The sequence below is a fragment of the Chiloscyllium plagiosum genome, unplaced genomic scaffold (assembly GCF_037043375.1).
Source record: "Chiloscyllium plagiosum isolate Xiang-an unplaced genomic scaffold, Cpla_swu_hap1 HiC_scaffold_8, whole genome shotgun sequence".
NCBI lineage: Eukaryota > Metazoa > Chordata > Chondrichthyes > Orectolobiformes > Hemiscylliidae > Chiloscyllium > Chiloscyllium plagiosum.
In genome coordinates this window covers 100,710,635-100,725,243 of record NW_028270146.1, presented here as the reverse complement: position 1 = coordinate 100,725,243, position 14,609 = coordinate 100,710,635, and the positions used below count along the sequence as shown (strand labels likewise).

Sequence of the window (14,609 nt, the reverse complement as noted above, 5' to 3'; positions counted from 1 at the left end):
TTGAGCAACTCAACAAATACACCTCCAATAGCATTTCTTGGGTTGTTTATGCCATTAACCCTTTTTAGTGGAGGAGTAAAAGCTTGAATGAGTCAACATACAACAGTAATGCCTGGTATTAATGTTGCTCTGATCCAATGTTCTATGCTGTCGATTTGAATGGAAGTGCACAAAAGATTTCAATTTGCCACAGGTCTCAGTGTGATACTACCACATTGAAATAAAATGAAGCTCCAACACACATCCTGTTGAAATGTTGGACATTATCAGCATAAGACACACAGGTTATACCCAATCCCCTGAACCACAACAGAGTTAATCACAGAATCATAGAACACCTACTGTGTGGAAACAGGCCATTTGGCCCAAAAAGTCCACACTGACCCTCTAACCCACTCAGACCCATTCCCTTACCCTATTACTCTACACTTACCACTAACTAATGCACTTAATCTACACAAAGCTGGACACTATGGGCAATTTAGCATGGCCAATTCACCTAACCTGCACATCTTTGGACTGTGGTAGGAAACCCACGCAGACACAGAGAGAATGTCCAATCTCCACACAGACAGTCACCCGAGGCTGGAATTGAATCCGCATGCTAACCACTGAGCCACCGTGCTACCCAGTGAATTGACAGGAGCTTTGTGGGAAGTGGGAAGAATGGGAAAGGATTGGGAGCCTTAGAATCTGATGTTGGATTGTCAGCTAGTGTTGAATGCTAATAAGAATCTCATTATTTAGCAATACATCAAGAAATGTAGTACTCAGTTTCTCTGCACTTCCTGTAAACAGTTGCTCAGTTCTTAATGTCTCAAATTACCAGTGTACAGTTCTTGTTCAAACACATTCTCAGTGTAATAGACATGTTTTCCAAGCTTTGAATTCAAGATGGTCTTGGGTTTTGGGGGAGATTCAAAGTGCTTCACTTTCAGGTTGGCTGCCGTTCGATTTACAGATCCAGGTTCCTCCATGCCTTCATTCAGGTCAAACCCAGGAACCCTGTGAAAGCCAACCATAATAACATGTTCAACAACAACAAAAACAGAAGTTGCTGGAAGAGCTCACAAATGGTATGGCAGCATTTGGAAGAGAAATCAAAGTTAACATTTCAGGTCTGGTGACCCTTCCTCGGAACACAATAACATGTTGCCAGCCACAACTGCTGTTCTTGTTATTATCTTGTCCTGATACACAGAAATACCTCACGGAGCACAAACTTCAGCAAGACTTTGATCACTGTCTAATCAGGGTCAGTGCTTATCCCTCCTTACTCATCAAATTAAACATTCTTGAATCATAGCTGCCCAAATAGGTTAACAGCTAGGAACCGTCATTTAAATTTTTCCCAATCACATGTTTACTTGCTGACCCTGAAAGTCTAAAACATATACTCTACCTTTTAGCACATGGGAAACAACAGGCAAATAAATTGGAATAGATATGTCATGTGAAGAACCTGCACAGATATTGGGTTCAATGGGCTCCTCTCATGCTATAAGTTCTATGATTTTCTTTTTGAAGCCAGGTGCAGCTCAGGCAGCAGCACTTTTCACCTGTGAGTGACTAAATTTAAGGTTCAACTCCTGGTCCGGCAGGGGGGGGCAAGAGCACAATAAAAAACAAGTTTGATGCTCCAGTGCAGAACTGAGGGAGTGCTGCACTGTCAGGGGTGCCATCTTTCAGATGACTCCATTTGCTTCCTGAGATAGCTAGATAAGATCTAATTTGAAGAAAAACACCTTCCCTTGGCATCCTGGCTCGTACTTACGTGATGGTGGTCTTGAATGCTTAGTGAAGACTTAAAGGTAGCATGCGTTGACAGCAATAATCTCACAAAAATGTTTCACTTGGATGCATTTATACTGCTGAGGTCTTTCATAGTAATTTATTAATAATATACAACTTTATGGGCGGACACAGTGCCTAATGCTGCTGGTTAGGAAGAATGTTATCGAAAGGAACAAATGTGGGATGACAGTACAAAACAGGGACATGTGCAAGTTCAAGCTAATGCCCAGTGTCAAAACCCAGGGTTAAAAGCAAAGACTGTTGAGAGTTGCATTGATCAGCCTAGAATGGCTATTCCTGAGTGACACATGCAGTCATACATTAAATTGATAAAGATGTAAAAGATAAATCAGATAGTACTTTAAATTCTCTACAACATACTTCATCACATTGACTGAATGGGCTGTCATAGCAAATGTAACTTGTGAAAGACAGCTGGACGTGAAAAGCTAAAATCTACAGGACGCTGGGAAAGGATTGAGAATGGACAAATTGGATTGTTCTTACACATGCCTGGTAGAGCACAATGTAATGCTCCACTACACTGTGATTCTATGTCAAAAATATTTCACTGGTTGACAGTCATCCCAAGATTCTGCAAGGAGCTACACATATCAAAGTTTATTCTTTCTGACAATCTCTCCCTGAAAGTTTGAACTGACACTCCTGTTCCTTGGATGCTGCCTGACCTGCTGCGCTTTTCCAGCAACACATTTTCAGTTCTATTCTGTCACTGTGCCATCCAATATCAGGCAGTGCGTCAAAGGGGAATCACTCAACACCTACACGCACGCACACACACGCGCGCACACACACACACCCAAACCCACCCAACTCATTGTCAGGCGTGAGCGAGCAAGAATGAGAGAGCGCGAGAGAGAGCAAAAATGAGAGAGCGCGAGAGAGAGCAAGAATGAGAGAGCGCGAGAGAGAGCAAGAACAAGAGAAGGAGAGAGTGAGGGTTCTACTTTGTGTGAAAAATTCCTTCCTGATTTCACTCTTAAAAAGCCTAATTATTGTGGATCCCTGTTTTGGATTTCTCCACCAGAAGAAATAGTTTCACTATGTCTTCCCTACTGAAGTCCATAATCATGTGCAACCAATTGATAATATCATCCTTCAACATCTGGATTCAAGGGCATACAAACCGAGTGTGTGCAACTGGTCCCCTCATCAAACACCTACTTAGTTTGTGTTGCATCCCACAGTCATAGAGTCATACAGCACGGAAACAGACTCTTCAGTTCAACTCGTCCATACCAATTAGATATCCTAACCTAATCCAGTCCCATTTCCCAACACTTGGCCCATATCCCAATAAACCCTTCCTATTCATATACCCATCCAGATGCCTGTTAAATGTTGTAATTGTACCAGCCTCCACTACTTCCTCTGGCAGCTCATTCCATACACGCACCACCCTCTGCGTGAAAAAGTTGCCCCTTAGGTCCCTTCTATATCTTTCCCCTCTCATCCTAAAGCTATGCCCTCTAGTTCTGGACTCCTCCACCCCAGAGAAAAGACCTTGTCTATTTACCCTATTCATGCCCCTCATGATTTTATTAACCTCTATAAGGTCACCCCTCAGCCTCCGATGCTCCAGGGAAAACAACTCCAGCCTATTCAGCCTCTCCTTATAGCTCAAATCCTCCAACCCTGGCAACATACTTGTCAATCTTTTCTGAATCCTTTCACAACATCCTTTGGATTGGAAAGAGACCAGAATTGCATGCAATATTCCAAAAGTGGCCTAACCAATGTCTTGTACAGCCACAATATGACCTCCCAACTCCTGTACTCAATGCTCTGACCAATAAAAGAAAGCATGCCAAACGCCTTCTTCACTATCCTATCTACCTGCGACTCCACTTTCAAGAAACTATGAACCTGCACTCCAAGGTCTCTTTGTTCAGCAACACTCCCAAGGACCTTACCATTACGTCCTGCTCGGATTTGCTTTTCCAAAATGCAGCACCACACATTTATTTAACTAAACGCCATCTGCCACTTCTCAGCCCATTCGCCCATCTGATCAAGATCCCATTGTACACTCAGGTAACCTTCTTTGCTGTTCACTACACCTCCAATTTTGGTGTCATCTGTAAACCTACTAACTATGCCTCCTACGTTCACAACCAAACCATTTATATAAATGACGAAAAGCAGTGGACCCAGCATCAATCCTTGTGGTACACCACTGGTCACAGGCCTCCAGTCGGAAAACAATCCACTACCACCATCCTCTGTCTTCTACCTTCGAGCCAGTTCTGTTTCCAAATGGCTAGTTCTCCCTGAGTATTCCATGAGATCTAACTTTGCTAACCAGACTCCCATGGAAAACCTAGTTGAACGCCTTACTGAAGTCCATATAGATCACGTCTATCGCTCTGCCCTCGTCAATCCTCTTTGTTACTTCTTCAAAAATCTCAATCAAGTTTGTGAGACATGATTTTCCACATGCAAAGCCATGCTGACTATCCCTAATCAGTCCTCGTCTTTCCCAATACATGTAAATCCTGTCCCTCAGGATTCCCACCAACAACTTGCTCACCACTGACGTCAGGCTCACCGGTCTATAGTTCCCTGGCTTTTCCTTACCACCTTTCTTAAATAGTGCCACATTAATCAATCTCCAGTCTTCTGGTACCTCACCTGTGACTATCTCAGTAAGAGCCCAGCAATCACTTCCTTAGCTACCCACAGAATTCTAGGGTACACCTGATCAGGTCCTGGGGATTTATCCACTTTATGTGTTTCAAGATATCCAGCACTTCCTCCTCTATAATATGGGCATTTTTCAAGGTATCACCATCTATTTCCCCACATTCTATATCTTCCATGATCCTCTTCAAAGTCAATATATTCTTTATGAGATGCACTGCCCAGAACCAGAACAGTTATCCAGATCAGACCAGAGGGCAGTATTTGTAGCCAGGATTGCCCAGCACACACACTTTCTGGGTGGGATAATCAGTGGTCTCTAAGTGGAGGTGATGCCACACTCCAGCTGACCATACTCAGAGGCCTTCTTTTGGCACAGTTACAGCTGGAGGAAGGTTGAGCTGAAGAACAATGCAAGGACTCTGTGTGACAGTAAGTAAAATGACTGAGCTGACAAAATAAAAAAAAACAGGTTTAATGGAAGAATTACATTTCTGAACACAATTGGCTAGATCAAGCAGAGAGTATATGGGTTTCAGGTAATGCCACAGGTAGTAGCAATGCCAAGTTAGTGCATGTTACAATATTAGTCAGACCTCAACTGAAGCACTGATGTCAAGGTCTTAAAGATGGTACAGAGGTGATTTATCACAACAATAGCAAGAATGGGACACCAGTTACATTAAGGGGTATAAGCTATGTTGTTCTCCTTAAACAGAGGAGAAGGGGAGATTTGCCAGAGGTGTCTGAATGATGAGAGATTTTGACACAGTTAAGAGAGAGAAACTGTTTCCAATGGCAGTACGGTCAGTAATCAGAAATTTAACATAGTTGGCAAGACAACTCCAAAAGATGATGAGATTTTGTTTTTAATGCGCAAGAAAGAGCATGGCAGAGAACGAGGGAAGACTGATGAATTATATACGGCATTTATTTCAATGCAAGTGGCCTGACAGGTGAAGGAGATGAACTCAGGGCATGGATGAGAACATGGGATTGGGATATCATAGCTATTACTGAACATGTAAGGGACGGACAGGATTGGCAGCTCAACGTTCTGGGATACAGATGCTGTCGGAAGGATAGAAGGAGACTCAAGAGAGGAGCGAAAGTGGTGTGTTTGATTAGGCAAAACATCACAGCAGTACTAGAGCCGATATTCCTAGAGGATCATCCAGTGAAGTTATATGGGTGGAACTGAGAAATGAGAATGGAGTGATCACTTTGATGGACCTGAGTATTATAGTATCCCAGTAATCAGTGGGAAATTGAGGAGAAAATAATGTAGGGAGATTGTAGAAAGCTTTAAAAATATAGAGTTAATAATATAACTGTAGGGGATTTTAACACTTAGATTAGATTAGATCACTTACAGTGTGGAAACAGGCCCTTCGGCCCAACAAGTCCACACCGTTAATATGTAGACGGCCCTATGAGAGAAGGGGCAAAACGTGAGTTCCTCTTGAGAAATAAGGCAGGGCAAATGACTGAATGTATTTAAAACAGAGTTAGATAAGTTCTTGACTGCCAAAGGGGCATTGATAATGTGAAGATCTTTTCCCCAGGGTAGTACAGTTCAAAACTAGAGGGCATAGACTGAAGGTGAGAGGGAAAAGATTTAAAAGGGATCCGAGAGGCAACGTTTTCACACAGAGGGTGTTGACTTTATGGAGCGAGCTGCCAGAGGAAGTGGTAGAGACAAGTTCAATTACAACTTATAAAATATATTTGGACAGTTACACAGATAGGAAAACTTTAGAGGGATTTGGGCCAAAATGTAGGCAAATGGGACTAAGTCAATTTAGAAAATGTGGTAGACGTGGACAAGTTGGGTTGAAGGGTCAGCTTCTGTGTTATATGACTCTACAACACCAATCAACAGGGAACTGTATATAGACTTAAATCAGAACAATTTGCAAGGCCACATGAAAACAACAAATAGCTCCTTTAAGATGCTGGCAAAGGCAAGATTGACAGTACCTTCTATAACTGAAAAATGTGTTGCTGGAAAAGCGCAGCAGGTCAGGCAGCATCCAAGGAGCAGGAGAATCGACGTTTCGGGCATAAGCCCTTCTTCAGCAACACATTTTTCAGCTCTGAACTCCAGCATCTGCAGTCCTCACTTTCTCCTAGTACCTTCTATAATGCAAAGTGTTATAATTGCAACACAAAATCAACACAATCTCCTGCAGATTGTTACACTAGGAAGATCTCAGCAAGATGCACTGGGAGCTTGTGCTGAGTATCAGTACCTGTAGTAGGCAGTCAGTGGAGTCTTGGTCTCTTTCCTAACTGTGGTCACGATGGGCTCCTGGACTTTGATTTGGTCATACAGGAGGAAGTCACTGGGGGTCATAGTCTCGTCCTCTATCAGGGCATGGGTGTGGGCAGAACCATAATGATCCTGCAGGAGTCCCCCGAGTCTGGCACGAGACGGGCCCCTGGGCATCTGCTTGGTCACTAGCCACTGTGCCATCCTCTTGCTCACTTTCTTCACCAGGTACTCATCCCATGTCTCACGCAGCTCGCTGGTGGAATCTTTTGCTGCTCTCTCGGGGATGTCTCCACTTTGCTCCAGTGCTGGAACCTTCAATGCTCCTGCTACAGGACTGCTGCTCTCTGATGAGGGGATCATTTCAGCAGAGCTGGCACCCTTGTGCAGATGGCTGGCTGTCAATCTCTGGTCAGAGCGGTCTGTGACCAGTGCTGCCCCTTCACCTTTCGCCTCCCTCTTGGGCACCTGGCGAAGAGTCTTGGGGTGACGCGACACTCGCTTCAAGTGGCCAGGCCTGCGGGGCGCGTGATCTTTCACCCCTTCGCGTGCGACAACCTCGAAGAGATTGAACATGTTTCTGCCATCTCTTTCCTTGAAAGGGACCTGGTAAAATAGCATGGAGTTAACTACATCCTGGGAGAATTTCAAGTTCAGAGATGCATCTTTAATGTATTGCCTGTGCAGCTGTTGCCTGTACTTGCGCTGGGGAGGGAGGATGGTCTTCCAATTCTGGCTGGTGGCAGGAGGCTGCAGTGTCGGGAGATCCATGGTTTAGATTGCAAAACTCATCGACCACAGGATGTTCTTCACAAAAAATCCAAATTTCCATCTATACACATCTGTAAGCAAAAATAACAACCACATTATTGCGCAGCAAGTGAACTCAGATACCAGACAAGTGATGCCAAACCTAGATGACTTTAAGATATGCCATTAGTCCAGAATGAGTGAACGTCAGAGCACAGCGAGTGAACTCTGTGTCGAATGAGCAACATCTCTCTGCTTATTTCCCTTCATTCTTTCACTCATTCTCTTCCTCTATTCATTTGACATTCCCCAGTCTCTGACTTTCCTTTTCCCAATTCATGCTCCTTCTCCCTTGCTCCCCTTTTCACTCTATTCCTCATAAGAATTGCCACTTTAGTGGATTTGGACAAACCAATTCTCCAACTGTAATCCAGAATTTGGTGATGAAAGCGACAGGAAGGTAAGCAGGGACAACAAAATTCTTGCTGTGGGTGATCTTCATTGTTTTGTGCTGAGATGGACATAGCTATGAGGATTGTGAATAAGAACTTATTTTGAAGGTATAAACTTCACAAGAGTTTGAACTTTTCTATAAGAATCACACAGCTTCAGGCTTTCTCATGACTACTTTGCGGGATAACATTCCCAAGTGGTATTAATACTGCAAAATAACTCATCATTGCTGCTCCAGATATTAAGGACCAGCTACAGATTTATCTCCTATTTCTTTGGAACAAGCAAACTCATAAATTGCTGAAATGCAACCTAATCTCCCTTTCATTCCCTTTGCAGTATTAAACGTCTTTTAAAAATTTGGTTAGTATAATTTTATTAATTGTGTTTTATTTCTCTCAGGATTAAAGTAAAGCACACTAAAAACCAAATTCTTTTGACTAGAACTTTATTGTCATCAAGGTCCTGGATTATGTAATCATCATAGTAATGGAAAGGCTTGTGCTATTGCTCGAAAGCAAGTAAGGAAGGTCCAAGCCCATGCCAGTAACAGACCACACATTCTCACAGCTGGCAAGTGGTGAGTATTTTGAGGTGAGGGGCATATGATCAGATTTAAGATCCAAATAGGGAAACTTTAAGTGCAAAGACATGTTGGAAGTTAGATCTGGAGAGCAGTGAGATTGAAAAGGAGGTCCTATTTGAAAGGATGTCAGACAATTGGTTTAGTCATGCAGTGCAATGTCTGATTGGACCACATAGAACACTAGAATCCTGCCTTCATCCACTCGTTATTCCTGTAACATCCTCGATTGCAATGATGACATAGTTTGTTTACTACAAATCATCATCTTAAACCTTCCTCTCAGTACCCTCACTTACAATTGTAGGGTACAATTGTAGCATGCGGCTCTGGATCAATAAGACCAAGACAAACTAATTAGCTGCCGCTGTCATGTCCCTTACACGAGGCTACAAAGACAAACAGCTTCTACCTTTTTGTCCATATCTCCATCATGCCCTATCCAAACTCATCTAATTAATGAGATTAATTTCCTGTTTGCTCTACCCTATTCCTACCCAAACTTCCTGATGAAGGGCTTTTGCCCAAAACAATAATTTTCCTGCTCCTTGGCTGCTGCCTGACCTGCTGTGCTTTTCCAGCACCACACTCTGTACCCAAACTGCTGCCAATCCAACTTCACCAACTGGTCCCCATCGCAGCCAATAAATGTTCTCTCACTGCCTTTTTATACTCAAGTCCTTATTAGAACATATAAGGTCCTGAGGAGAGCTTATTGAAACATGAGATTCTGAGGGAGCTCTTAGATGGTAGATGTTGAGAGAATATTTCCCCTTACTGGAACTGGAGGACACAGTTTAAAAATAAGGCACCTCCCCTTACTGTTATGCGAAATAAGCTGAATGGCCTATTTCTGGTCCTTGTTTCTTACAGTCTACTCCCATCTTTCCAGGATCTATGTTTGAATCCTTCAAACAGGTTTCTGTGACTCTGTTAAAGATGAACATTCACTATCTTTTCCTTCTTAGCCTGCCTGTGGCCTTTGACAAAGCTAACTCCAATATGGTTGAGGCTGATTTTACTTAGCTTCATTCTTACCAAATTATACCCAAAGTATAACTAACACTGCCTTCTCTTCCTGGACCACTGCATTCAGTATCAGTGAAATTTCTACCCTTGAAACCCCTCCTATTTCTAATTTGCACACTACCCTTGGGCAACATCATCCAAAAATACAACATTAATTGTCTTATGTACTCTGACAACACCTTATCATAACCTTGTTGGGCTCCTCCACTGTTGCTCAATTACTAGACTAGTTGTCAGACATCCAATTCTCAATGAGTAACAATTTCCTCCAAATATGGGAAGGCTAAGACCGTGCACTAGGGCACCCAGATCTCTATGTATCCCAGAACTCTGGCACTTCTCACCACTTAGATAATATGCTTTTTTATATTTTGTCCTAAAATGGACAATTTCACATTTTCACACATTGTACTCCATCTGCCAGATCTTTGCCCACTTAACATCTCCATAGCCTCTCTATGGCCTCTTCATAACTCACTTTCCTCACCATCTTTGTATCATCAACAAATTGGGAGGGATCACACCTCAGGAAGAAAACTTTGGGCTCAGAATTATGGTACATTCAATGTTGCTGCAAGAATGCATAGAGGCAATAATAAACTAAATGGTACAATTTTAAAGGGGCACAGGACACAGAAACTTAGAAGTGTACATACACACTTAGAACATAAAATAGTATAGCACAGTACAGGCCCTTTGGCCCTTGATGTTGTGCCAACCTTTTATCCAACTCTAAGATCAAACTAACCTACATACCCTTCACTTTACTTTCATCCAGGAGTCACTTAAATGTCCCTAATGTATCTGACTCAACTACCACTGATGGCATTGCATTCCTCGCACCCACCCCTGTCTGTGTAAAGAACTTTCCTCTGACATCTCCCCTAAACCTTCCACCAATCACCTTAAAATCCCCTCATGATAGCCATTTCCACCCTAGAAATAAGTCTCTGGCTATCCACTCTATCAATGCCTCTCATCATTTTGTACACCTCTATCAAGTCACCTCTCATTCTTCTTCGCTCCAATGAGAAAAGCCCTACCTCCCTCAACCTAAGACATGCCTACAGTCCAGGCAGCATCCTGGTAAATCTCCCCTGCATCCTCTCTAAAGCTTCCACATCCTTCCCATAATGAGGCGACCAGAACTGAACACAATATTTCACATGTGGTCTAACCAGAACTTTATAGAACTGCAACGTAACCTCGCAGCGCTTAAATTAAATCCCCCGCCAATGAAAGTCAACACACCCGAAACTTTCGTAACAATCCTATCAACTATAGACGTTAACCCCAAGATCCTGCTGTTCATCCACACTGCCGAGAATCTTGCCTTTAACCCTGTAATCTGCATTCAACTTCATCCTTCCAAAATGAATCACTTCACACTTTTCCAGGTTGAACTCCATCTGCCAATTCTCAGCCTAGCTCTGTATCCTGTCAATGTACTGTTGCAACCTACAACAGCCCTTCACACTATCCACAACTCCAACAATTTGAGTCATCGGCAAACTTACTGACCCACCCTTCCACTTCCTCATTTTAGGCTGCCAAAAGGGCATAATGGATTGTTGGTTTTACAAAGAGGCAGAAAATACAAAAACAAAAAGTTATGATAAACCTTTGAAAAAACACACCGGTCAGTGGAGTAATATATTCAATTTTGGCTTAACACTTTCGAAAGCATAGTCAAAAAGTGTAGTACCAAAAAAGGACAGCAAGAAGGCAGCATCTGAGGAGCAGGAGAATCGATGTTTCCAACATAAACCCAACATCAGAAATGGGGGGGGGGCTGAGAGATAAATGGGAGGAAGGTTGGGATGGGGCGGGGGAAGGTAGCAAGGAACGCAATAGGTGGATGAAAGTGATAGATTGGAGTGGATAGGTGGGAAGGAAGATGAACAGGTAGGACAAGTTGGCAAATTGGAGGGTTGGATCTGGGATGAGGTGGGCAGGGGAAAAGGAGATGAAAAGCTGGGGAAATTCACATTAATGCCATGCGGTTGGAGGGTCCCATGGCAGAAGATGAGGTGTTCTTCCTCCAGGTGTCAGTTAGAGTTTGGCAATGGAGGCAGCCTAGGACTTGCATGTCCTTGGCAGAGTGGGAGGGGGAGTTGAAGTGTTTGGCTCCAGGGCATTGGGGTTGTTGAGTGCTTGTGTCCCAGAGATCTTCTCTGAACCGTTCCACAAGTTGACATTCTGTCTCCCCAGTGTAGAGGGGACCACATCGAAAGCAGTGGACACAGTAGGTGGTGTTTGGATGTGTAGTAAAATCTCTGCTGGATGTAAACTTGGAATGGAGGTAAGGAGGGAGGTGTGGAGGCAGTTTTACACTTTAGGAAGCATGTCAAGGCTGAAGAGCGTAGACATGTGAATGAATGCAATTTGTGTCGAGACTGGAGCAGAGATGATTAAGATTGATCACGAAAAGAATTTGACTGTTTCAGTGACAAGAATGGCTGTAAAATAACTGGTTTTTGAAGAACTTGGGGCAAAGTGAAGAAAAAAATTTAAAAGTAAATTATTGGAAACTGGAAAACACTGTCTTAAAAAGAGTGGTGAAAGCAAATTTGAGAATAACTTTCAAACTTGAAAGGAGAAGGAAATCACATGATTGAGAGAGAGTCGAGAATTAGAAGTGTACACGTCTAGATGCCCTCCTCCTCGAGGAAGTCTGTCTGATCTCCCCCGACCCCCACCAGACTTTCCCTCTTTACTCCTGTGTTCCCCCACCCTGCTCACCTCCCCCATCCCTGTCCACCTGTTCTCCCACCAGCTCGCGGTTACCCGCTGTTCATGATCCGGCGCCGCACACAGACCAGGCCGCAGCGTTCCCATGGCAACGGCACCGGCACCGGCCGCGCGCTGAGCTCATTAAACACAGAGCAGGCATGCAATACTGACTGTGCCCTTTAAACAGAGCAGGCATGCAATACTGACTGTGCCCTTTAAACACAGAGCAGGCATGCAATACTGACTGTGCCCTTTAAACACAGAGCAGGCATGCAATACTGACTGTGCCCATTAAACACAGAGCAGGCATGCAATACTGACTGTGCCCATTAAACACAGAGCAGGCATGCAATACTGACTGTGCCCATTAAACACACGACAGGCATGCAATACTGACTGTGCCCATTAAACACAGGACAGGCATGCAATACTGACTGTGCCCATTAAACACGAGGCTTGCATTACCGACCGTCCCCATTAAACAGCGGAGCATGCGTTACTGGCCGTCCCCATGAGACAGTGGGGTGTTCATCACTGTCCCCATTAAACAGTGCATGTCTCCATTACAATGTGGCATGCACCACTGTCCTCATTAAACAGGGCAGCATGCATTACTGACTGTTCCCATTACACATCACTATCTCTAATAAATAGCAGGACACGCACCATGTCTCCATTAACCAACAGGCATGCATTATTGACTGTCATTAACCAGCAGGGCATTCCCCACTGTGAAACAGCACACGAGGCCCAGGTGAACAGAGGAAGCACTCCAGTGATACCTTGAAGGCCTCACTAGTGAAGTGCGACATTCCCACAGACACCTAGGAATCACTAACCCACAACTGTTCAAAGTGGAGGAGGTTCATTCAGGAAGGCATCGAGCATCAATACTGGACATTGGGGAATAAAATGGTAGCTGAAAAATGTGCTGCTGCCTGATCTGCTATGAAAAAAGCTGCCTGACCTGCTGCGCTTTTCCAGCAACACATTTTTCAGCTCTGATCTCCTGCATCTGCAGTCCTCATTTTCTCCTAGTTGAATAAAATAGTAGCCAGGCAAAAACAGCAATATGAGCACACCATGGCCTAAACACCCCTTCCTGTGACCACCACCTGCCCCAAGTGTAATAGAGCCTGCGGTAGCCATATCAGTCTGTATAGCCATCTACAGACTCACCCCAAGTGTGGAAAAGAGTCCTCCTCGTCTGCGAGGGACTGTCCACGATGTTCACCACTGTATTAATCACTGTCTCCATTACACAGTGGAGTAATTGTCCCCATTAAACAGAAGGGTACTTGTTACTGTCCCTATTACATTGCATGGCATTAATCACAGTCTCCATTAAACAGCACAGTATTGATCACAGTCTCCATAAAACAGCACGATATTGATCACTGTCTCCATTAAACAGCACGGTATTGATCACTCTCTCCATTACACAGTGGGGCATTCACCACTGTCCCCAATAAACAGCAGAGAATTTTTTTTCCATTATACATTTGTGGGATGTGGGCACCACTGGCTACCACATTTATTGGCCATCCCCATTAAACAACAACTCTCTACTGTCTTTTACTGTTGACCACATTGGTAAATAACTCAATTGTAGCACATTGTCTCATGTCCCCATTAAACAACTTGTAGTATTGACAGCTATTCACCATTTTTTCTACTGTCCTCTGTTAAAACTTTGACAGGAGGAATCAAACTGCAGCACACGATCACACCATGGCCACTTGCAGTGGTCATTAATATTAATATTTTGATGTTACCAAAACATTGATTTTGTTTCCTTTCATTCTGTTGTTCAGAATAACAAGACTTTCATCAGGCTTCTTTCATAAACCTAAAATAAATCAATTTATTATAAAACAAACCCTTTAAAACAAACAATAAACATCTAAATTACAATCCAGAATTAGAACTATATCCCTTTTAATCCCACTCAAACAAAAAAAAACACACATACAAAACACAACAAAGAGGTGAAATTTTGAAATCTGCAAAAGCAGCAAAGCACCCTTATTGGTCAATAATCAGAAAAACAAAGGATAAAAATTGGTGGATTCTCACATCCACTCCAGGTTACTTGTTGTTAAAATCTAATTGCTGACAGTCATAGAACAATGGAAGATCTTTCATTCAAGGCTTCGGGTCACATGTCGCTGGAGAATGGTCATAGTTCAACTTTTCAGGGGTTACAACATAACTAAATTATTGAGAGGAAAATCCCTATCAAGTACTTCAACCAAGTGAGGCAGAGAGATTTCAGTCATACTTTTGCTTTACGGTTGCTTGCTTCTTCTTAGGCCCCTAGGTTTGTGAAACAAA

The 14,609-nt window shown here is 43.3% G+C and overlaps 1 protein-coding gene across 1 annotated transcript in view; it reads right to left on the bottom strand.

The window, feature by feature from the left end:
- heatr4 (HEAT repeat containing 4) overlaps positions 1–12,364 on the bottom strand; it is a 69,142-nt gene extending 56,778 nt beyond the window's left edge. The window contains exons 1-3 of the mRNA XM_087990171.1: positions 12,285–12,364; positions 6,708–7,569; positions 827–1,005 (exon numbers count right to left, since the gene is read on the bottom strand). Coding sequence (XP_087846297.1) covers positions 827–1,005; positions 6,708–7,498 — 970 coding nt within the window. The 5' untranslated portion in view covers positions 7,499–7,569; positions 12,285–12,364. The remainder of the gene's footprint in view (positions 1–826; positions 1,006–6,707; positions 7,570–12,284) is intronic.
- Positions 12,365–14,609: the final 2,245 nt, after the last annotated feature.